General features: G+C 43.7%; 1 protein-coding gene across 1 annotated transcript in view; it reads left to right on the top strand.

The window, feature by feature from the left end:
• Positions 1–11795, top strand: part of SLAMF1 (signaling lymphocytic activation molecule family member 1) — a 37921-nt gene extending 26126 nt beyond the window's left edge. The window contains exons 5-7 of the mRNA XM_045582988.1: positions 2897–2970; positions 8985–9077; positions 11186–11795. Of these exons, the coding sequence (XP_045438944.1) occupies positions 2897–2970; positions 8985–9077; positions 11186–11236 (218 nt within the window). The 3' untranslated portion in view covers positions 11237–11795. The remainder of the gene's footprint in view (positions 1–2896; positions 2971–8984; positions 9078–11185) is intronic.
• The last annotated feature ends 10739 nt before the right edge of the window (positions 11796–22534 follow it).

The following is a 22534-nucleotide window of genomic DNA, read 5'->3' as shown; positions in this document are numbered from 1 at the left end:
AAACTCTGCTCAAGACATCCTGTTGGCAGTTTCTAATGCTGCTGTCTGCAGAATGCAGCTGGACGTTGAAGGTTTCCCAGTGGACTCTGGCAACTTCATATCCAGAATACACTGATCGAGAACACGGGCTTTGATGTTAGACAAACTTACATTCGAATGCAGACAGACCAAGGCACTGACCAAGCAAATGATTTACCCTCCCCTCTGGAAAATGAGAATAGTATTATGTACTTCATGGTATTGTCATGGGAATGCATGAGTTCATACACAGAAATCATAGGATACAGTGTCTTCTATGGATAGTTGTCAGAGACATAGATAGAGAGAGAGAGAGAGAGAGAGAGAGAGAGAGAGAGAGAGAGAGAGAGAGAGAGAGAGAGAGAGAGAGACATAGCGCTTAATGTAGTGAGTTAAAACATCAATATTGAAGTCTATGGCCAGCAGAGGGCAGCACAGGAAGCATTTGGGAGCAGTACCTTGTTTTAAAGATTTAAAATATTTGAAGTCATGGTAGCTTTCTGCTTCAGTGAGAGCTGAAAAGGACATTAGACAGTCTACATCTTCATTGTAAAGAAGAGACCCAGTTAGCTGACATGTTTTGTTCAATGACACGCAGCTGATGAGGGCTAGAATGGAGATGCTGTAATCCTAAGGCCTTTTTCATGAGACCCAAAGGCTTCACTGATTTTGAGCAGAATCAAGCTGGCTCCTGGAAACTTGTTCTTACACTGGGAACAAACTAGGAGACTGAATGATCTTGGTCCGGTGGTCTTTTTGAGAAACAACGTTCAACCTTACTTCTTCCATCTGACCATTTAGGACTGTCCCCCACAACTCTTCAGCCTGAGCTGAGCTGTAAGACTGAAAGTCCTTAAACACTGGGGTCTGTTTTCTATTTGTTCTCCTACAGCACCTAGGACAGCGCTAGGCGGGCACTTCTAGCTTTGCAAACACTCATAGATTTGAACTGAAAGGATATATATATTAGAACTGACTTGCACCTCTTCTGTTACTGCCTCTGATCACCTCAACCCCTATCCTCCATTCTGCATACATGTGCATGCAAACACACACACACACACACACACACACACACACACACAAACACACACACGGTCCTTAGCCACTGTCAACCCTGACCAAAAAAGTGAAGCTGGAGCCACCAAGCACTCCATGCCCAGGCCCACACAAGAAAATCACACATTGACATTCCTTCAATTCTTTGAGCTTCTCCAGTTGGCTTCCCATCATTTCCTCCCCAAGGATCACACCCTCTCTCTCTTCCAAAGAAAAGTATACCTTTCCTAAGTGGAGTTCCCTCAGAGACATGCTCCTAGATCTTTAAGACAATAAATTAGTTGGTGTTCAAATGAGAGTACCCTAAAAAATTAAGTGTACCCTAAAGATTTTGTGTCCTTTCCTCTGGGTCAGGTCTCCATAGCCTCTGCCAAATAGGCCTCCACATGTTAGTGTGTTACTTTCCTCCATCCCTCTCACTGCTACATGAGGCTTGCAAAGTCTGCCATGAAACATTAGAAAAAACGAGGTAGGTGGGAAATACCCTCAACACACTGTGTGTGAAAAGCTTAAGAAAAGCGTGTATGGAATGACCCTATTTGCATCCAAAATATCTATATAAATACAGCAAATGTCTAGGACTGCACTGTCCTAGGTAGTCACTAGCCACGTGTGGCTTTTTAAATTTAAATTAGTTAGAATAAAATTGAATTTATAATTCAGGGCCTGGTTTGCATTAATCACAGTTCAAATGCTCAATAGCCACGTGTGGTTTGTGGCTACTGTATTAGACTGCAGACATGAAACATTTTCACCATCACAGGAAATTCTATTGCACAGAGCTGGTCCTGAAGAATATAAATGTAACTGTTAAAAGCGATTATTTCTGAGAATGAAATTGCACAGCTTAATGGGGTAGAGGGATACAATTTTTATTCTGTACCATTTGAAGTATATATTCTTATTGCTTTCAGAGAGGAAAGGAGGAGAGAGAGAGAGAGAGATAAGAACATCAATGGTGAGAGAGAATCATTGACCAGTTGCCTCCCGCATGCCCCCTACTGGGGATAGACCCTGAAACCCGGGCATGTGCCCTGACTGGGAATCCAACTGTGACCTCCTGGTTTATAGGTCGACATTCAACCACTGAGCCACGCTGGCAGGCTTACTCTATACAATTTTTATTTTTGTAAAGAGAATGGATTATTTCTATAATTTTAAAAAGTTGTAATATTGGTTAAAAATGAGAATTTTTTGCAACATTACTTTCCAGAAACCCTGGACTCTGAGCAAAATTTCCTATCGGTAGGCAATAGAATGGCATTATAACTTTATTTGCTAAGTAATCTCAGGTGGCCTATCCTTCTTCGAGTCCCTCCCCTTCACATATACATCAAGTCCCACTGAAACAGGGAGGCAAGAGAGCTGTGAGTGAAGCAGAAGGTTATGAGCTGAAAAATACACACAAAAAAAGGCATACATAACTCACCCTGCCCTTTAAAAACTTAGCATCCTAATAAAAAACCAGATACACACATCAAAAAATAAAGATTAAAATAATTTATGACACTTACCGTGAATTGGGAATTTACTATTTGCCAACCCCTACTCAACCCTTCACAAGTCATGGCGCATGTTATCATCACAACAGCCCTGTGAGACAGGTGTTTCAACCCATTTCACAGACAGGAAAATCGGCCCAGGGAGTTCAAGTAACTAACCTGATGTCAAATGACAGGTGTGCAGGGGTTGGGAAGGGTGGGGGACTCAGTGCTTTGTTCTGTGGTGCTCTTAGGGAAATTGGTACCCAATGGGGGGCGGCGGGGGAGGTTCATGCTGGGGACCAGGGGGAGATAACTCTATGGTCTCTTTTCTCCAGGTCACACAGACCATTACAAGCCAACAGTGGAAGCAAAAAACCTTACCATCTATGCCCAAGTCCAGAAATCAGGTGTAAGTCCTACACTTTCTTTTTCTGGGGTGTTTCCTATGGCTTCCTGCCAGTTGGCCATGCATTTCTGACATTCCCGCTTCTCCATGGGTTCTGAAGCAGGGGAAGTTAAGGGAGCAGAAGTCAAGAGCAAGGGCGCTCTGAAAGGATATTAGCTTCAGTGTCAGATGGGACTATTTGTTAGAGAAATAACGGAAAATACCGGGTAATCTTCTGGTCATCTGTTTCTTCACAGGGGGGGGAAAAAAAAAAAGGAAGTTAGAAAGACATGACATGTTACTCCTTCCAGCTCTCACGCATTCTAGGAGTCTACCATTCCAGGCTAGGAAACTCTCTCCTTCTCTAGGGAAAAAGGTGCAGGCGTGAGGAGAGTGGAAAAGGTTTAGGGAAGCAATTGTGTGACAGGTTGGTCTGGTCCACGTTTAGAAGTTTACAAAGTGCCAAAGTGCCAAGGAAGGGAGACCTTGAGGATTCTGGCTGGACGGTGTTGAAGAGCTGGAAGATGATACATAGACTGAAAATAAAAGAAAGCAAAACTGTGATTGTTGGACTGAGACAGCAGAGAGGGATAAAGAAATTTGAATTATGATGATGCTTAGATGTCAAGAGGGGGATTAGAGGGATTATGATTAGCTATTATGATACTATAGTTTTTCAGACATGAAAACAGTTCTAGGTGATAAGCCAGTATCTGGCCATTCAGAGTTTACCAGAAAGCAAATTCTGGAGTAAGGGATATAAAGGCAATGAGGTATTTGATGTTGGGAAATTGCATCAGATGACAATAAATGCATTTCTGATAACCAGAGAAGAACTTTTAGACAAAACTCTTATTTTGCTGTCCTCTAGTGTCTGGGAGGGTTTATTACACAAGCCATGACAACCACTGAGAACCATTTTCCACCTACCTAATCTATCTGCTACCTAATAAAAGAATAACTTGTTAATTGACTGTATCTTTGCGACACTCACCAGCCAATCAGGAGATAGTATGCAAATTAACCCAACAAAGATGATAGGTTAATTTGCATACACGGGCACCAAGTGGACAGGGATGGGGCAGGACACCATGGCGACGATGTAGGTGTTTCACACCACTCCAGCTACTCCTGGCCTCTGGGCAGCATGGGAAGGCGGAAAGGTGGCTCTGGGCTGGAGTGAAAAGGCGGCTTCTGCCAGAGCAAAGGCAGTGCCGGCAGCCAGGGGAAGGAAGGCCCATTCTTGCAAGAATTTTCTTGCATTGGGCCTCTTGAATAAGTATATTAGAGTCCCAAGAGTAACCTCTACTCTTACCTGAAGGTTCAGCTTTATCATGGTCCTTTCCTATCTATTCGATGCAGTAAGCACCCCTCTTTTTACTGTATAAAGTCTGGCTTAGATACCAAAAGTGCACAATATATGTGTCAGTTCAATGAGTTATTCCATCTCAATATCTAGTAAAGCAAATCTTCGTATCTTGTTTTTCTTTAAGAGTTTTTGACCATTTATATGTATTTTAGAATCAACTTCTCAAGTATCACAAAAAGGAAAAAAAATTCCTACCAGGATTGCATTGAATCTACAGATCTATTTGAGGAGAAATTATGTCTTGCAGTATTGAGTCTCCCTAAAACTATTACTCAGATAAAGGAACAGAACATTGGCAGCAACCTCCAGCCCTCCTGGTACCCCTCCCAATCATTAACTTCTCACTCCTCCCCGAAGATAGCACTCTCCTGACTTCTAAAACTATAATTTCATTTTCTCTCTTTTTTTCTTGATTTTATAAAAATGGAATCCTACAGTATCTTTTCTTTTGTTTGATTTCTTTTGTTCAACATTACCTTTATGATATTCATACATGTCTTTGAGCTTAGATATAATACATTCACTTTCCTTTTTTTATAGATGTCAATGCATGACTATACTAGTTTATTTATCCAGTTGACTACTGATAGACATTTGGATTATTTCCACTCTGAGGCTTCTATAAAAATGGCACTATGAACACTCAAACATATGTCCTTCTCTTGGTAAACATGTGCACATATTTTTGTATAGTATATACCTAGAAGTAGGATTGCTGAATCATAGAATATGCATATCTTCAAATTTACTAGATAAGGCCAAACTTTTTTTTTCAAAGTGGGTATAACAACTTACTTTTCTATCAGATACATTGAGCAGATGTTAAGAGGGATTATGATTAGCTATTATGATACTACTGGGGGGAAGGGGGTGTTGTCCCTCGGCCTGGTCGGCAGGAATAGAGCCAAAATCAGCTCTCGGAATCCCCCGAGGGGTCCTGGATTGCTAGAGGGCACAGGCCAGGCCAAGAGACACTACCAGTACATAATCAGGGTCAGGAGGGGGGCTCCAGGGTGTGTCCAGCCCATCTTGCCCAGTCTCAATCAGCTGGACCCCAGCAGCAAACTAACCTACCGGTCAGATTGTCTACTCCCTGTGGTCAGTGCGCTTCATAGTGACTGGTCAAAAGGTAGAATGAACTGTCGGACACTTAGCATATTAGGCTTTTATTATATAGGATAGTTATAAGAATTTCAGTTGCTATGCATTCTAATCAAAACTTGGTATTATTAGTCTTTCAAATTTTATTTATTCTGTTGGATGTGGATTTTTATTGTTTTATTTTGCATTCCCTCATTATAGGATGTATTTCCTTTTTTTATTCTCTGGAAATGTTTGTGTACTATTTATGTTATTTTTCTCCTTAAATATTTGGCAGGATTCATGAGTGAAGCCAGGGGTGTCTTTGAGAGGATATTTAAATTATATTTTTATTATTTAATTTGCCTATTAGATTAGTAATTAAACAAATTGGTTACCCTAGAAATAAGGAAATGCATCCTTGACTTATCAAAGTCTAATATTTATTTCTGGGCAATACTCTAACTCCACCTTTATTTTATTTTAACTCCATCTTCAATTTCACCTCTAGATTTATGTGCCTTTTTGGTCATTATTTTAATTTCATATATGTTTTAAACATATAAGACAATTATTATTGTTTTCAATGTGTATTTAGACTTACTCACATCTTTATAGTTTTTTTGTTCATATTTACAACGCCTATGTGATATTACATAACAACTGTGATACCATGGACAATTATCCACATTTATTAACATGGTCTTTGTTCTTATTTTTAATGGCTATTTAATACCTTCAGAAAGGCTATAATAACATAGAAAATTCTTTACCAAATAAATGTCTGCTGTCTACTAGGGACTCTTATAGGTCTTATCAGGGCTAGCACCTCGCACAGTCCCAGGGGATAGCATTCATAAAGAATGAGGGTATAATGCACCTGCAGTTCCTTGTAAATCATGCTTCCTGGAGTTGTGCCCTAACTGAAGGCTTCAAGATACAAAAAGGTACTCAGTTATTACATCCATGTTTAAAAGAATTCCCTAAGCCTAGATAAAAATCCTGACGTGAAATCTAACAACCTGATAACCATATTGTGTTGAAGTGACAAAACCATGTGTTTCCTATACTTTTTCCTTCTTTCTAAACTTTTTAATGAGATGTAAAAGCAACTCATATGCCTTCTCCTTCATGCCTCTAAGCCAGGTCATAGAAACGCCCTCCCAGGTAGTCAGATGGGCAAGGATTGCTTCTGTTGATAGTTTTACATCCTTCTTATGCATCTCATTATTGCAAGTAATTCTTCCTTAAATTCAAAACTTCTCCAAATTGTATGGGATCTTGAAAGTCATCTATTGGAACCAAGAAATTACTGCTTGAATTACTTTCTACAGCATTACTTTCAAAGTGTTGGCTATCTTCTTTTTACTAAAATATAGTCTCAGACCAAGCATTAGCAGCAGCACCTGGGACCTTGTTAGAAATGCAGAATCCCAGGCCCCGCCCCAAACCTTCTGAAATAGAATCAGCCTCCTAAGAAAATCCCTAAGTAGCCCTAGCCAGTTTGGCTCAGTGGATAGAGTGTCTGGCTGCAGACTGCCAGGTCCCAGGTTCAATTCTGGTCAAAAGCACATTCACCGAAACCGGTTTGGCACAGTGGATAGAGCGTCATCCTGCAGACTGAAAGGTCCCAGGTTCGATTCTGGTCAAGGGCATGTACCTTGGTTGCGGGCACATCCCCGGTAGGGGGTGTTCAAGAGGCAGCTGATCGATGTTTCTCTCTCATCGATGTTTCTAACTCTCTATCCCCCTCTTTCTTCCTTTCTGTAAAAAATCAATAAAATCTATTTTTTAAAAAGGGGGGGGGGGGGGGCACATGCCCAGGTTGTGGGCTCGATCCCCAGTAGAGGGCGTGCAGGAGGCAGCCATTCAATTATTCTCTCTCATCACTGATGTTTCTATCTCTCTCTCCCTCTCCCTTCCTCTCTGAAATCATTAAAAAAAAAAAAAAAAAATCCCCAGGTAAATCATAGGTACATTGAAGTATAAGAAGTCCTGAGCCACCCAGGCATTCTCAGTAGTGAGGGACTCACTGCCTCCCATTGCAATTCATCCCACACGTGAGCACCTTTTATTTTAGAAAAATCTTTATTACATTACACAAAAGATTTCCCTAAAATTCCAACCTGGGTTTAAACCTGAAGGACTCTACATTACAAACCCAATTTCTCTTTTACATGGCAGCTCAGCAAAAATACATGAAGAGAGAGATCATGTTCCACCTGGAAGCTTTTCTCCTTCAAGTAAACCTCTTCCAATTCCTAGGGTGGGACAGAGCCTCGGTGACAAGAGTCTAAGTCCTCTCCTATGAGAAACCATGTTCTTCGGTTTCGAGTCTTCCTCTGAATCAGGAAAAGTGGAGAGAAGCATCACTCTACACCAGAGGGCCCCACATCCTTGCTGGAAGGATGGCTTTACTGGCATAAAATACGTCATCTCCATCTTACAGGGTTGTGGTCACAAAGTACCCCCACCCTGACTTCATCCTAGTATTGTAGATTGTGACTGATCCAAAGTGACAACAGTGCTATTTTGTGAGAAATGCAAAGAAATATAGCTGATTTCTCAAGGAACTGATCGTCTATTTGGAGAAACAATGTTTAAATAGGAGTGTGTTAAATTCAGCCTGCAGTTAAGTGCCATCGTGTGTGGATTAGATTTTAAATAACCAAGGAATTGCCCTAACCGGTTTGGCTCGGTGGCTGGAGCATCGGCCTGCGGACTGCCCATTCTGGTCAAGGGCATGTACCTTGGTTGCGGGCACATCCCCAGTAGGGAGTGTGCAGAAGGCAGCTGATTGATGTTCCTCTCTCATCAATGTTTCTGACTCTCTATTCCTCTCCCTTCCTCTCTGTAAAAAAACAATAAAATATATTTTTAAATAAATAACTGAGGCATTTAGGTCAAGGAGAGGTCAGTATAAGTTGGGCAACCAGAGGAGAAGGGTCTGGTGGAAAGAGCATGCACTTCACAAGTGCTGGGTGGGACTCCTGGCTTCAGTGCTTCTTGCATTGTTAACCTGTAAAACGTGAGTGACAACAGTATTTAGCACACAGTGGTTGTGAGGCAAATGGAAAGACATGTGAAGAACTTTGTAAACTTTAACACGCATGTGGGTGGTTATTACGAAGTTCCATAGTTCATACGGGAAACAGAAGTAAGGAAAAGCCGTGTTGGAGTGTGGGGATGGCATGAAGTCTGCATGTGGGGGATGATATGAGCCAGGCTCAAATACCAGGAGAAGGCCTTCCCCTCAGGGGTCCCAGGAAGGGCCACGGACGTTGGTTCACTGTCAGGAAGGCCTCTCACACATCCGGGCAGCACAAATGATAAGTTATGCTGACGCATGAGGTTGTGAGCGCTAAGGTGTCACTGTGGGGTCCAAGCAAAGCCCCAAGAATTGAGTTCCAGGGAATTTGGGAGAGAATTTTCACCTGGGAAGGAGGCTGGACCAAATTATCCTAAGGAGTTTTCTAACTCAATGCTTTCTGATTCTGTGCATCTCAGTGGGGAATCACTCAAGGTAACTCCACTGATGAGAAATAACTTTGCCATCCGCTAACTTCCTGTTTTATCTGCTTCTCACTAGTCTGTTCAGAAGAAACCGGATCCCCTGCCTGCCCAGGACCCCTGCACCACCATCTACGTGGCAGCTGCAGAGCCTGCCCCAGAGCCCGCTCAGGTGAGGCATCTCTGCAGAGAGGGAAGCGGAGGGGCGGGAAGGGTGGGGCGCAGGCAGAACTGAAAGGAAACAGAGGCCCTGCAAGAAAGTAGCAAGGAGCCCTAACCGGTTTGGCTCAGTGGATAGAGCATCGGTCTGTGGACTGAAAGGTCCCAGGTTCAATTCCGGACAAGGTCAAGGGCATGTACCTTGGTTGCGGGCATATCCCCAGTCGGGGGTGTGCAGGAGGCATCTGATCTATGTTTCTCTCTCATCAATGTTTCTAACTCTCTGTCCCTCTCCCTTCCTCTCTGTAAAAAATCAATAAAATACTTAAAGAAAAGAAGAAGAAAGTAGCCAGGAGCAGTTGTGGCCTTGGTTGTGGGGCTTCTGGGAACCCCTCACAGCTGCTCACGGGGGTCACAGCTTCCTCTGCTCAGTGGTGTTTCTCAGAATCCACTGGTATCTTTGTTAAAAATGAAGATTCCAGGACTTTTCCACCCAGGATGCAGTTCGATCAGAATGCCTATGGCAAGCAACTGGCAGCTACACACCAAAAACAGCATCCCCCGGGGATCCAGACGCACCTTTAAGTTTGGGGATTGCTCCCTTGCCAGTTTGGCTCCCTTGCCAGTTCAGTCCACAGGCCGACTGAAGGGTCTCAGGTTCGATTCTGGCCAAGGGCACTCGCCTGGGTTGCGGGCTTGATCCCCAGTGGGGGGCATGCAGGAGGCAGCTGATCAATAATTCTCCCTCATCGTCGATGTTTCTATCTCTCTCTACCTCTTCTTTCCTCTCTGAAATCATAAAGAAATATATTTTTTTTAAAAAAAGTTTGGGTATTGCAGTCTGAGTCCAGGAGTTCTCACGTCCAACTGCGTAACGGAATCATTTGTAAAATGCCTGCATCTAGGCTCCATCCGGCCCTATTTAATCAGAATATTTAGGGGCTGAGCCCTGCTTAGGTCTGAAGCCTGGAAGAGCATGTGACGGGCAGCCCAGAATGGGCCTTACCCATCCCACCCCATCGCAGAATCAGCCTTGGGTTCATCCCACTTGACAGCATGCTCTCCTTTTACTAAATGGACAGAAATACATTCTGGGCTGGAATCTTGGCTCTGGCTGAGCTCTCTTAAATAAAGCATTTTAGGGGGCGGGTGAGGATTAAAAGGCCACAGAAAGGCCTACATTTACCCCTGTTCCTCGAAGCGCTCACTGTACACATCCTCTGACTTTAAAATCTTTTACAAAATCATCTAAATTTATAATGAAGTTTTCTGGGGAAAGAAAAACAGTGTATTTCATAGAAAAACCTCCTGACTTTTCCCACTTTTGTCTCTTTCTTTCTCAGATGCTTGAATCTCCTCTCTGCAAAAGTTCTTTGCCCCAAAGCCTCACCTCCTCTCCCTCCGTCTCTCCTGCCTGAACCACTAGCCCTTTGTAAAGCTCTGGAATTTGGGATTCTTTTAGCTTCTCCAAACTGTGCCCCATGAGAGCAAAACAAATGGTTTTCCTTATACACTGAGTGGCCAGACTGTTATGGTCTCTGAACGCATAATAATCTGGCCACTCAGTGTGTGTGTGTGTGTGTGTGTGTGTGTGTGTGTGTGTGTGTGAATTAGAGGCCCGGTGCATGAATTCATGCATGGGGGGCGGGGTGTCCAGCCAGCCTGACCAAGGGGAGAGGACATGGGCAATTGGCTGGCCTGCCTGCTGGTCGAACTCCCGGTTGAGGGGACAATTTGCATATTAGCCTTTTATTATATAGGATATATACCGAGTGGCCAGATTATTATGCGCTCAGAGATCATCGTCATCTGGCCACTCAGTGTATGTCAGAAGAAGGGAAGAGAGTGAGGAGGTGAGGATGCCAGGTTCTGGTCCATCTGGTCACAGGTCTCCCCGTCTCCTGACTCCTGAGGGCAGGCATCCGCTTGGAAGGAGCCATAGTCCACCTTGCGGACATGACAGGCAGCTGGGGCTGACTTTGACAGACAGGCCCTGAGCAAGTGTCTATGCTACAAGTTTTCTGAGGCCCCTCCCTTCTCCTAAGCCGTGCTGTGTCTATTCATTCCTGTGAAGCTAGAGCCCGTCCCCCCACTCACAGACGCCCTCTGTTTTGCCCCCAGAAACCAAGCTCCATCACGGTCTATGCCAGCGTGACACTTCCAGAGAGCTGACACCACAGCCCCGGGGTAGGGACTGGCGGAAGGAGCACGGAGGAGCCAAAAGAAACACTGAACTTGGCCCCAGGTCTCAAGTTCTCCCGATACTCTACAGACCAGCACTCCTCGGATCAACTGCCTGGGGATGTCGCCTCCACACCCACCAGCGACAGGAACAAGAAAGGGAAGTTTCCCACCCACTCAGTCTGCTCTGTGGGGCACAGGCCCAGGACAGCTTTCCGTCTCCGTGGTGCAGCAGACAGAATGGACGATGCAAACCCACGAGTCTAGACCTTCGGCGTCTTGCTCTTTGCCGGGAGTGGATAAGGAAAGCCACAGGCAGGAAGCCAGCGCGTAGAGCTCCTAGCTCAGGCAGCTGGCCACCACCGGAGCCTGGAACCCTTGCCACTCTGGCTGCCTGTGCTTGGTTCTGGGAGCCGCTGCGGGTCACCACGCAGGCCTGATCGAGGCCCGGTGCCTCAGGCTCTCTCTCTCTGGATGGGCCAGAGATCCTTATTATCTGTAAAACACTGTGACAGAAGAAGCTAGAGAGTCAATAAACTGAAAACATGGCTTTGGGGGTCTCCGAGCTTTGAATCATGGAATGAAAGTCACCTAAGATTCTTAAAAGTATAGTCTTAGGAGTGTGCAGATGGTGCTCAGATTTAAAGAAAAGTGGCAAGAATTTGGTGATGCTGTTACAGAGGAATCTGCGATCATCAAACTTCTTTTAGGGTGATTTTTCACTTCCCCAAATTACTTTTAAATTCTAGTTCTCTCTTTGCTCCATTGAGCAACAAACCTGGAGCTTCAAAGACTCATCAGCCTTATTCTGACCTCGTCCTACATGCGCGGCCTCCCATGACCAGGGTCTCCAGCAGGACCTTCCTAACCCCTGGCGCCGAATCTCTCCGGAAGTAGAAATTAACATATTTTAGCCCCACAGTTTCAAGGAATGGAATGCTTAATAAACTGCAGGCTGCAGACAGAGAGAGCTTTTCATAAAGTCCCGTTTTCTTCCTATTCTCTTGCTTTCAGACAGACAGTCCTTCCCCAATGGAAGCTCTTCCTTTCTGATATGTACTTGTCTGACAGTAAGAAAGCTCCAGCTGTCTTCCAACCATGGAGTGAGGATCACCAACTTCCCAGCTCAGAACTCTGAGATCCTATCACCTGGGACCTCCTCTGTTCAGTCCATTCATACTTTAGTTCTGTTGCGTGATGTAACCATTTGGTAATAGTTGTTCTTAGCTGTAATCAGCAGAAATGGATCTAGGTTTTGTTTTAAAATATTTTTATTAATGTCAGAGAGGAACGGAGAGGGAGAGAGAAAGAGATAGAAACATCAATGATGAGAGGGAATCCCTGATTGGCTGCCTTCCGGGCATGTGTCCTTGACTGGAATCAAACCCCGGGACCCTTCAATCCACAGGCCAACGCTCTACCCACTGAGCCAAACCAGCTAGGGCTGGATTTTATTTATTTATTTATTTATTTATTTATTTATTTATTAATGTAGAAAAGGATTCTACTGAAAAGATATTGCTAGGTGGGGGGTCTGTAAAACCATGCTTTGAAAGTGAGCAGGAAACAGGAAGACATAGGCTGTGGCGAGCATACTCAGCCCCAGGGCACCTTATATGCCATGCCAGGTTCAATGACCCTGGGGGGAGGTGGTGTGAAGGATTGAGAAAAGACAGACAAGAGAATGAAAGCTGAGTCTGGGTGGGACACTGCTTCTCTGATGGAGAGACAGCACCTAGGACTACCAGCCATGTCTTTATCTTATAGCAGATGCCACCAGGCAAAGTGAGGGCGTGGTCAAGATGTTTACAACATTCTCGTGGGTTTCAATCCCACTCAGCTACATGCACCTGAACTCTATCAAGCCCACGTCACTCAGGCACGTGGGCCACGTGTTCGGACCACAGGTTCAAGTTTACAACTACAGCTGTTGGCTTTAATTGTGCTGGGAGGGCCCTGTCCTCCAAGCTGGGACTTGCATGTTGTCATGAGAGGACTGTGCCCTCTCATCAGTCCGAGGCTTGAACCTGTGCAAACTCTGTAGCCGCTCCCCACAATCACAAACCCAGCTCAGGGATGGTAACGCTGAGCACCAGTTGCTCTGCCATTGTCCTCCAGCACTCGATCTGGGCTCCACCACCCCCTCCCTCCCTCCGCTGGATTGGAAACTCATTCTGCTGTTGGCACTGTCTGAACCAAAGTGACTGCTCCAGGGTCCTTAGTCATCTCTCCACCTCTATTTTCTAACTCAGAGTCTGAGACTGAGTGGCCCATCATAGGCCACTCACCCATGTTCTCTCCAGGGAGGCTGGGATTTCAATACCTGCCATTTTCTCCTGGCATAGTGGCAGGGGGCTCTGCCTCTTATGAGTCAGCAAATTCCCCAAACATAAGCAGTGGAATTCAGTGCTGGGCAGGGAATAAACGAGAAAAAATGTCCACTGTGTCTCCTTTGTCTCACCTTGGGCTGTCTGAGCACTCTCTCCTTTACAACTCAGCTCCCCCCCAGAAGCTCAGTTTTCAGCACTTGGGTTTTCCTGTGGCTGAATCCCACACGCTGGAAGGGCAGGCGCAAAGGGGGAAAGAAGGGGCTGATCCTCAAAGTTTCCTGTCTCAGGTCAAGACCTCCCTGGGGAGGGTGGCGGTGTCTTGGAGTCTTTTGTGCCATCCTTCACATGACCTTCGTGTGCAAGCTGGAGCATTCCTTTGCCTTGGGCTTAAAAAATAAATAAATAAAAGTAGCCGAAACTGGTTTGGCTCAGTGGATAGAGCGTCGGCCTGCGGACTGAAAGGTCCCAGGTTAGATTCCGGTCAAGGGCATGTACCTTGGTTGCAGGCACATCCCCAATGGGGCGTGTGCAGGAGGCAGCTGATCCATGTTTCTCTCTCATGGATGTTTCTAACTCTATCCCTCTCTCTTTCTCTCTGTAGGAAAAAAAAAAAGTAAAACTGATACTTTAGAGTCTGACTTCCCCATGATTCTTCTCTAATGTCTTTTTCTGAATGAGCACATCTGAATTCTGGAGAACTCAGGAGGAAAAGACTCATTTTCCGTCTTAAGGGACTGCTGTTCTGCAGTATGACCGGGCATGCTCTCAAGCCTCTTTAGGACACTTTCTCTCATTAGACCATCAGATGTGATTGGTAAAGGGTGCGAACGCTGACTGAGAAGCCACCCATGACAGTCAGTGACTTCTCTTCCTGCAGTTTCTGTTTCTACCTCCGGGAAACAAAGAAAACACAGACAGTTCATCAAGAAACTTGTACCCGTGTCTTGTGATACTGACAGGATTCATGGCATAGTGGGATGACAACACATGCTTCGTGGCCTGTGTCTCTGTAGCTGTAGCTGTGTAGTACCGAAGGCTTTGATTGGAGGAGCTGTGAGACGGTCCCTTTCCTAGGGGAGGTGCCCTCCCCACCAAAGTCAGGAGTCCCCTTCCACACGGACAAGAGAACTGTGTGGAAAGGATTGTTTCATGTTTTGTCACTGCCAGAGTAATTGCCTTGCTCAAACTTCTCCAAATGCCCCCTGTGGAGCAATACAAAGCAGGGTTTCTCAACTGTAGCAGTGTGGCCCTAACCCAGTGGTTGGCAAACTGTGGCTGGCGAGCCACATGTGGCTCTTTGACCCCTTGAGTTTTTAGCAAAGGCCAGCTTAGGAGTACCCTAATTAAGTTCATAACAATGTACCTACCTATATAGGTTAAGTTTAAAAAATCTGGCTCTCAAAAGAAATTTTCAATCATCGTACTGTTGATATTTGGCTCTGTTGACTAATGAGTTTGCTGACCACTGCCCTAACCGGTTTGGCTCAGTGGATAGAGCATTGGCCTGTGGACTCAAGGATCAGGTTGGATTCCTGTCAAGGGCATGTACCTTGGTTGTGGGCACATGCCCAGTGTGGAGTTTGCAGGAGGCAGCTGATGGATGTTTCTCTCTCATTGATGTTTCTAGCTCTCTATCCCTCTTCCTTCCTCTCTGCAAAAAATCAATTAAATATATGGGGGGGGGGGGAATATATGTAAACATTTTGGTCCAGATAATTGTTTTCATGGCTGCCCCGTGCATTGCATGATATTTAGCAGATGCCAGTAGCACTTCCCCTGTCCCCGATCAAGACAATCAAAAATGTCTCCAGCCATTGCCAAATGTTTCCTGGTGGGGAAAAGCTCCCCACTGACTGAGACTCACGAATCTAAAATCATACTGACTACCTAATGATCTTTGTGTAGACTAACTATACTTCTATATACCAACAAGTAGAGCTCTCAAAATCACAATTTTAAAAACATATATTTTTTTATAGATTTCAGAGAGGAAGGATGGGAGAGAGAGATAGAAACATCAATGATGAGAAAAAATCATTGATCAGCTGCCTCCTGCACGCCCCACACTAGGATCAATCCCACAACCCAGGCATGTGCTCTGACCGGGAATCAAACCGTGACTTCTTGTTTCATAGGTCAATGCTCAACCACTGAGCTACACTCACTGGGCCAAAAAAAACATTTTTTAAATCCACACCCGAAGATATGTATAGAGAGAGGAAGGGGAAAGGGAGAGTGAAAGAGACATGGATATGAGAGAGAGACGATGTTCCAACCAACTGAGCCACCTGGCCAAGGCCAAAAATCACATTTTGGGAAAGTGGCCACCTGGTCACGTAAGCATGGCTTACACCTGCCAACATTCCCAAGGTTACATAAATGTTAGAGTTGCCAGATAACTTTTAAAAAATATTGATGCCCAAACCCTACCTCAAACCCAAATGAAATCTTGGTTGAGATCTATGTAGAACCACCAACTTAGAGGCCCACCACTCTCTCACTCCCTGGGTAAGCATCCTGCAAGCCTCCCCTGAAATTCTCTCCCACGGCAGTTATGCATGTTCCATTGTGGAAAAGTTCTAAGTGGAAAGTTATCACCCTTTCTTCACAGAAAGGATTTTGTGAAGAATTTCATACAGCAACCACAAGAGGGCGATGTGGCAAAGCTACAGTCCACACCCACAACATGCATCCACAACACCACTTCTCTTGCAACTAAGAGATGGGAACTTAGGGCCATCTACCAGCCTAAATCACGGGCCGAATGGTTTACTGAACAGTCATAAACTGTCATTGTGATGGAAACGCAGCGGAGTGCAGTGATGACAGCGCGGTGCGGGCCACATTGCAAGGCCTGGCGGGACGGATTTGGCCCCCGGGCCTTGTGTTTGACACATGTGCCTTAGACATAAGGAGATCCAGTGTGGGTTGATGACAGGTTCTAATCAAAGTTAACTGCCATAAGTTTATTTTACAGAAGATGCCTAGTTCGACTCAATGTTTCACCCTTTCAACAAATAGTTACCACATTCCTACTACATATTAGAGCATGCCATTCAGTGGAGATACAAGGAATACAAGTAATTAAAATTTATATAATAGGTAGACAACCACATGATCTATTGGGGCTTGAATAACATTCCTGGCGGGTCCCAACACCCCATCCCTCACTCACTCTACCTCATGAGAAAGAGTGCATGAGCTGTTTTGTGAATTTGGGAAGATGAGCTGAACAAGCCCAACTCAATCCCTTCTGAGCTCTCTTTCTTGGGACCAGTCTGTCTGTAAGATGCACACATTCTTGTCTACTCACCCCTGCTCACAAGGGCAGGGTGTCCACTTATTGGGAACGTGTCCTGGGATTGCAACTCAATGTGGCCTCCTTTTCCCCTTCCTCTTCTTTCCCTCTGCCTCTCTTCATCATCATTATAATAACACTAGAGGCCCAGTGCACAAAATTCATGCACATGGGGGGGGTGTCCCTCAGCCCAGCCTGCACCTTCTCCAATCTGGGACCCCTGGAGGGATGTCCAACTGCCCAGTTAGGCCTGATCTCACTCAGATGGGGCCTAAACTGGCAGTTGGACATTCTTCTCACAATCCAGGACTTCTGGCTCCCAACTGCTCACCTGCCTGTCTGCCTAATTGCCCCTAACTGCTTCTGCCCTGCTAGCCTGATCAAAATTGATTTAAGTACAGTTGGTATACCATATTATATTAGTTTCAGGTATAATATAGTGATTGAACATATATTAGTACACTAATGTCCTGGTGCACCGAATTTGTGCATGGGGATTGGGTGTCCCTCAGCCTGGCCTGCACCCTTTCTGATCTGGGACCCCTCAGGGGATGTCCAACTGCCAGTTTAGGCCCAATCCCTGGATGCCTGCCTGATCACCCCTAACCACTCTGCCTGCCAGCCTGCTTGCCTCCAACTGCTCCCCCTGCTGGCCTGTTTGCCCCCAACTATCACCCCCTTGCCAGCCTGATAGCCCATACCTCTTTCCCACCCCACCTTCCCGCATGCCTGATCACCCCCAACTGTCCTCCTGCTGGCCTTATTACCCCCAACTGCTCCCCTGACAGCCTGCTTGCCCCCAACTGCCGCCCCCCTAACCCCTACTGGCCTGGTCACCCCTAACCACCTCTGCCTTGGCACCATCACCATGGCTTTGTCCAGAAGGTCTCCCGGTCTAATTAGCATATTACGATTTTATTAGTATAGATGCCTTACAATGTAATCACCACACTAAGTTTAGTAATCATCTTTCCCTGTGCTAAGTTATCACAATATTATTGACTATATCCCTCTTGACCTTTTTTACCCCTCTCCTCTGGCAATCATCAGTTGAGAAAGATAAATACCATATGATTTCACTTATATGTGGAATCTGAAAAATAAAAATAGACTCATAGGAAGAGAGGCCAAACTGTCCATGCTTTTTGAAATCTGCTACTCAAGACAGAATTCTGCTTCAGATGTTAAATACACCAATGCAGACCAGGGTAGACCATGAGGTGAGAAATATACAATCATTTTTGTTTGTTTTAATGTATTTTATTAATTTTTTACAGAGAAAAAGGGAGAGGGATAGAGAGTTAAAAACATCGATGAGAGAGAAACATGGATCAGTTGCCTTCTGCACGCCCCCTAATGGGGAGGTACCCACAACCAAGGTACATGCCCTTGACCAGAATTGAGCCTGGGACCCTCCATTCTGCAGGCCGACGTTCTAGCCACTGAACCAAAGCAGTTAGGGCTCATTTTTGTTTTTAAGTTGGACTTCAGGTCCACAAAAATAGATTGATACAATTAATAGCATTCCCCTTGATCCATGTTTTATTTTTATTTTATTCTTCTATTTTTCCCCTTCATAACACATCCCTATTCTCTGCTTCCCACTATCATGTCCTTGAATAGACACATTCTCATCTATTTCACGTGTGCCCTTTTAGTCCATTGTCTATACATTTATTTTGTGTATGGGGGGGGGGGTATGTTTAAAGGTACGTACGAATATCTATAATTGTTTTCAAGTTAGATAGAGAGACATTCTGCTTCTCAGTTTTGTTTTATGTTCGTTGCTCAATATTGTATTTTTTAGATCATACCAGGTTTAATTCAATTTTTCTGACTACTCTATAGTATCACATCCTATAGATATTTTACATTTTAATTCATCAATTTCCTTGTTGATAGATATTGAACTTTACACACAATGCTATGATGGACAACGTTGTATCTGTCTTTTTAGACCTCTTTTGCTACCCATATAAGGGATTGTCTGAGTAGTTTTCAGGTTGGAATTTGCTAGAGTCATAAATTATGCAAATACTCAACTCTAAAAGTATGTAACTATTCTGAAAAATTTATACTCCCACGGACAATACACTAGAGTTTCTTTTTTTTACCCCCTTCCTCTCAGCACTTGATTTTGCCTGATATTTTTGACCATTTAAGTATGTGACATAGCACAGTTGTTTTAATTTTTATTTCTCTTATTCCTGGAGGGATAGTGCATCTCTCCAGATGTTTATTTGCAGTTCCAGTTTCCACATTTATGAATTGCTTATGCACATTATTGACCCATTTTCCCACTAGATAATCTGTTTGTTCTTGATAATACTCAGTTTTTCCTGTGTATTTGGGATATTAAGTCTTAGTTGGTTATGTATACCTCTTTTTTAAAATATATTTTTATTGATTTCAGAGAGGAAGAAAGAGAGAGAGAAAGAGAGAGAGAGAGAGAGAGAGAGAGAGAGAGAGAGAGAGAGAGAGAGAGAGAGAGAGAGAGAGCTAGAAACACCAGTGATGAGAGAAACATCAATCATTGATTGGCTGCTTCCTGCATGCCTCCTTCTGGAGATCATGACCACAACCCGGGCATATGTCCTGACCAGGAATCAAACTCCTGGTTCCTAGGTTGATGCTCAACTACTGAGCCACGCTGGCCGGGGAACATATACCTCTCTTTTAACAGTGGGCACAGTGTCTTTTACTAAGCAGAAAACTTAATTTGATGTAGTCATTATTTCTTCCCTTTATTATTTGTAGGGATTTTATATCTTGGTTTAAAAAGTTTTCTTTTCTTTTTTTAATATAGTTTATTGACTTTTTACAGAGAGGAAGGAAGAGGGACAGAAAGCCAGAAACATCAATGAGAGAGAAACATCAACTAGCTGCCTCCTGCACACTTCCCACCAGGATATGCCCACAACCAATGTACATGCCCTTGACCAGAATCAAACCTGGGACCCCTCAGTCCACAGGCCAACACTCTATCCACTGAGCCAAACCAGTTTCGGCCAAAAAATTTTTTTACTCTCAAAGTTATAAAGATATCCTTCTATATCATTATCTAATAGTTTTAGTATATTCAATTCATTTTTTTTCACTTTACATTACATCTTGCAAATCTTTATTTTTTGCCATTTAAATATTTTTAAATTACAGTAGACGTACATTATTATATCAGTTTCAGGTGTACACCCCAGTAATTTGACATTATATAACTTACTAAGTGATCATCCTAATAAACCTCACACCCATATGACACCATACATAGTTATTAGAATATTATTAACTACATTCCCCATGCTGTACTTTACATCCCATATTTCTTAATCCCTTCACCTTTTTCACACAGCCCCCCAACCCCTCCCATCTGGCAACCAGCAAAACGTCCTCCATATGTATCTACAAGTCTGTTTCTGTTGTGCTTATTAGTTTATTTTGTTTTTTAGATTCAATTGTTGATAGATTTGTATTTGTTGTTCATATTTTTAATCTTTTTAGGGTTTTTTCTTTTTAAAGAAGGCCCTTTCACATTTCATAAACTACTGGTTTGGTGGTGATGAACTTCTTTAGCTGTTTCTTGTCTGGGAAGCTTTTATCTGTCCTACTATCCTAAACTGAAGGCCCAGTGCACTAGTGGAGTCCCTTGGCCTGGCCTGCGGGATTGAGTTGAAACAGACTCTATGACATCCCCCAAGGGATCCTGGATTGCGAGAGGGTGCAGACCAGGCCGAGGGACCCCGCTGATGCACAATCAATCGAGGTCAGGGAGGGATGCAGGAGGTCGGGAGGGACCATGGGAGGGCCCCAGGGCATATCCAGCTCATTTTGCTCAGTCCCTATGGGCCATACTCCAGCAGCAAACTAACCTACTGGTTGAAGCATCTGCCCCCTGGTGGTCAGTGTATATCATAGCAAGTGGTTGAGTGGTTTTAGCATATCATTAGCATATTACACTTTGATTGGTTGAATGGCCAACTGGACATTTAGCATATTAGGTTTTATTATATAGGATTATAGCTTTGGTGGGTAGACTAATCTTGGTCCTTGTTTCTTTGAATATTTCTTGCCAATCCCTTCTGTTGAGAAATCAACCAACAGTTATGGATTATACCTTACAGGCAACTAACTGCTTTTCTCTTGCTGCTTTTAAGAATATCTCTTTGTCTTTACCCTTTTGCATTTGAATTATGATGTTTCTTAGTATGGATCTCTTTGGGTTCATCTTGTTTGGGACTCTCTGCCCTTCCTGAAATTGTATGTCTATATCCTTCACCAGGTAAAGGAAGTTTTCTGTCCAGTCCCCTCCTAGTGCCACTTTCTCAGCAAAATTCTGGAAAGAATGGACATTATTGGCAATTTGTTTTTGCTTCCTCAAAAGCTCTTCTAGATTCCAGCCTGTCTTATCAGCCCAAACTATCCTGTACATTTCATCAGCTTTGTCCTTCTCAAGGTCTCTGTTTACAGCAGGCTCTCTCTTCTATTGGTCTGTACCCAGCCCCAGGTCTTTTTTTTTATTATCGTTAAAAGTATTACAGATGCCCCTTTGTTTCATGTTGTTTTTTGATTGACCCCCTTCATTGCACACCTGTCCCTCTCCCAGGCCTTCACCACACAACTGTTTGTGTCCATGGACTATACATTGTTGATTTGTAGATGATCACCATTCTGACAGGTCTGAGGAGATACTTCACTGTCATTTTAATTTGCATCTCTTAGATGATCAGTGATTTTGAGCATTTTTTTTATGTCTTTTTACCTTTTGTGAATGCACTTTGGAGAAGTGACTATTTAGTTCCTTCCCCCATTTTTAAATTGGATTTTCATTAAGCTGTATGAGTTCCATATATATATGGAAAATTAACCACTTATCAGATATATCATTGGCAAATATGCTATCTCTTGCAGTGGGCTCTCTTTTCATTTTGCTGATGGTTTCTTTTGCTGTACAGAAGCTTTTTATTTTTATGTAGTCCCATTTATTTATTTTCTCCTTAGTTTCCATTGACCTAGTAGATGTATCTGTAAACATATTGCTATGAGAGATGTCTGAGATTTTGCAGCCTATGGTTTCTTCTAAGATTCTTATGGTTTCACAATTTACATTTAAGTCTTTTATCTATTTTGAGTTTATTCTTGTGTATGATATAAATTGGTGATCTAGTTTTATTTTTTTTACATGTATCTGTCCAGTTTTCCCAACACCATTTATTGAACAGGCTGTCTTGACTCCATTGTATGCTCTTGCCTCCTTTGTCAAATATCAATTGAGTGTAATGGCTTGGGTCAATTTCTTGGATATCTGTTCTGTTCCATTGATCTATATACCTGTTCTTTTGCTAGTACCAAGCTGTTTTGATTACAGGGGTGTTAACATAAAAACAAACATTGAAACCTGTAAAGAATTTTTGTGAGTTTATTTGAGCCAAACTGTCGACATATGCCGGGAAGCAGAACCTCAACGAATTGAGATGATGCTCTGCAGAATGTTGGGTTACATTTGTATTTATACATTGCAATCAAAGGAGGGACGTATGTGGGTTACATGAAATCCATTGGTGATTTATTACAGAGAGGAAGAGAGAGGGACAGAGAGTTAGAAACATCAATGAGAGAGAAACATCAATCAGCTGCCTCCTGCACACCCCCACTGGGGATGTGCCC

This window comes from Pipistrellus kuhlii, unplaced genomic scaffold, assembly GCF_014108245.1.
Source record: "Pipistrellus kuhlii isolate mPipKuh1 unplaced genomic scaffold, mPipKuh1.p scaffold_m20_p_18, whole genome shotgun sequence".
Taxonomy (NCBI): Eukaryota; Metazoa; Chordata; class Mammalia; order Chiroptera; family Vespertilionidae; genus Pipistrellus; species Pipistrellus kuhlii.
The sequence above is the reverse complement of the archived record's forward strand: the minus strand, read 5'-3'. Positions and strand labels throughout refer to the sequence as shown.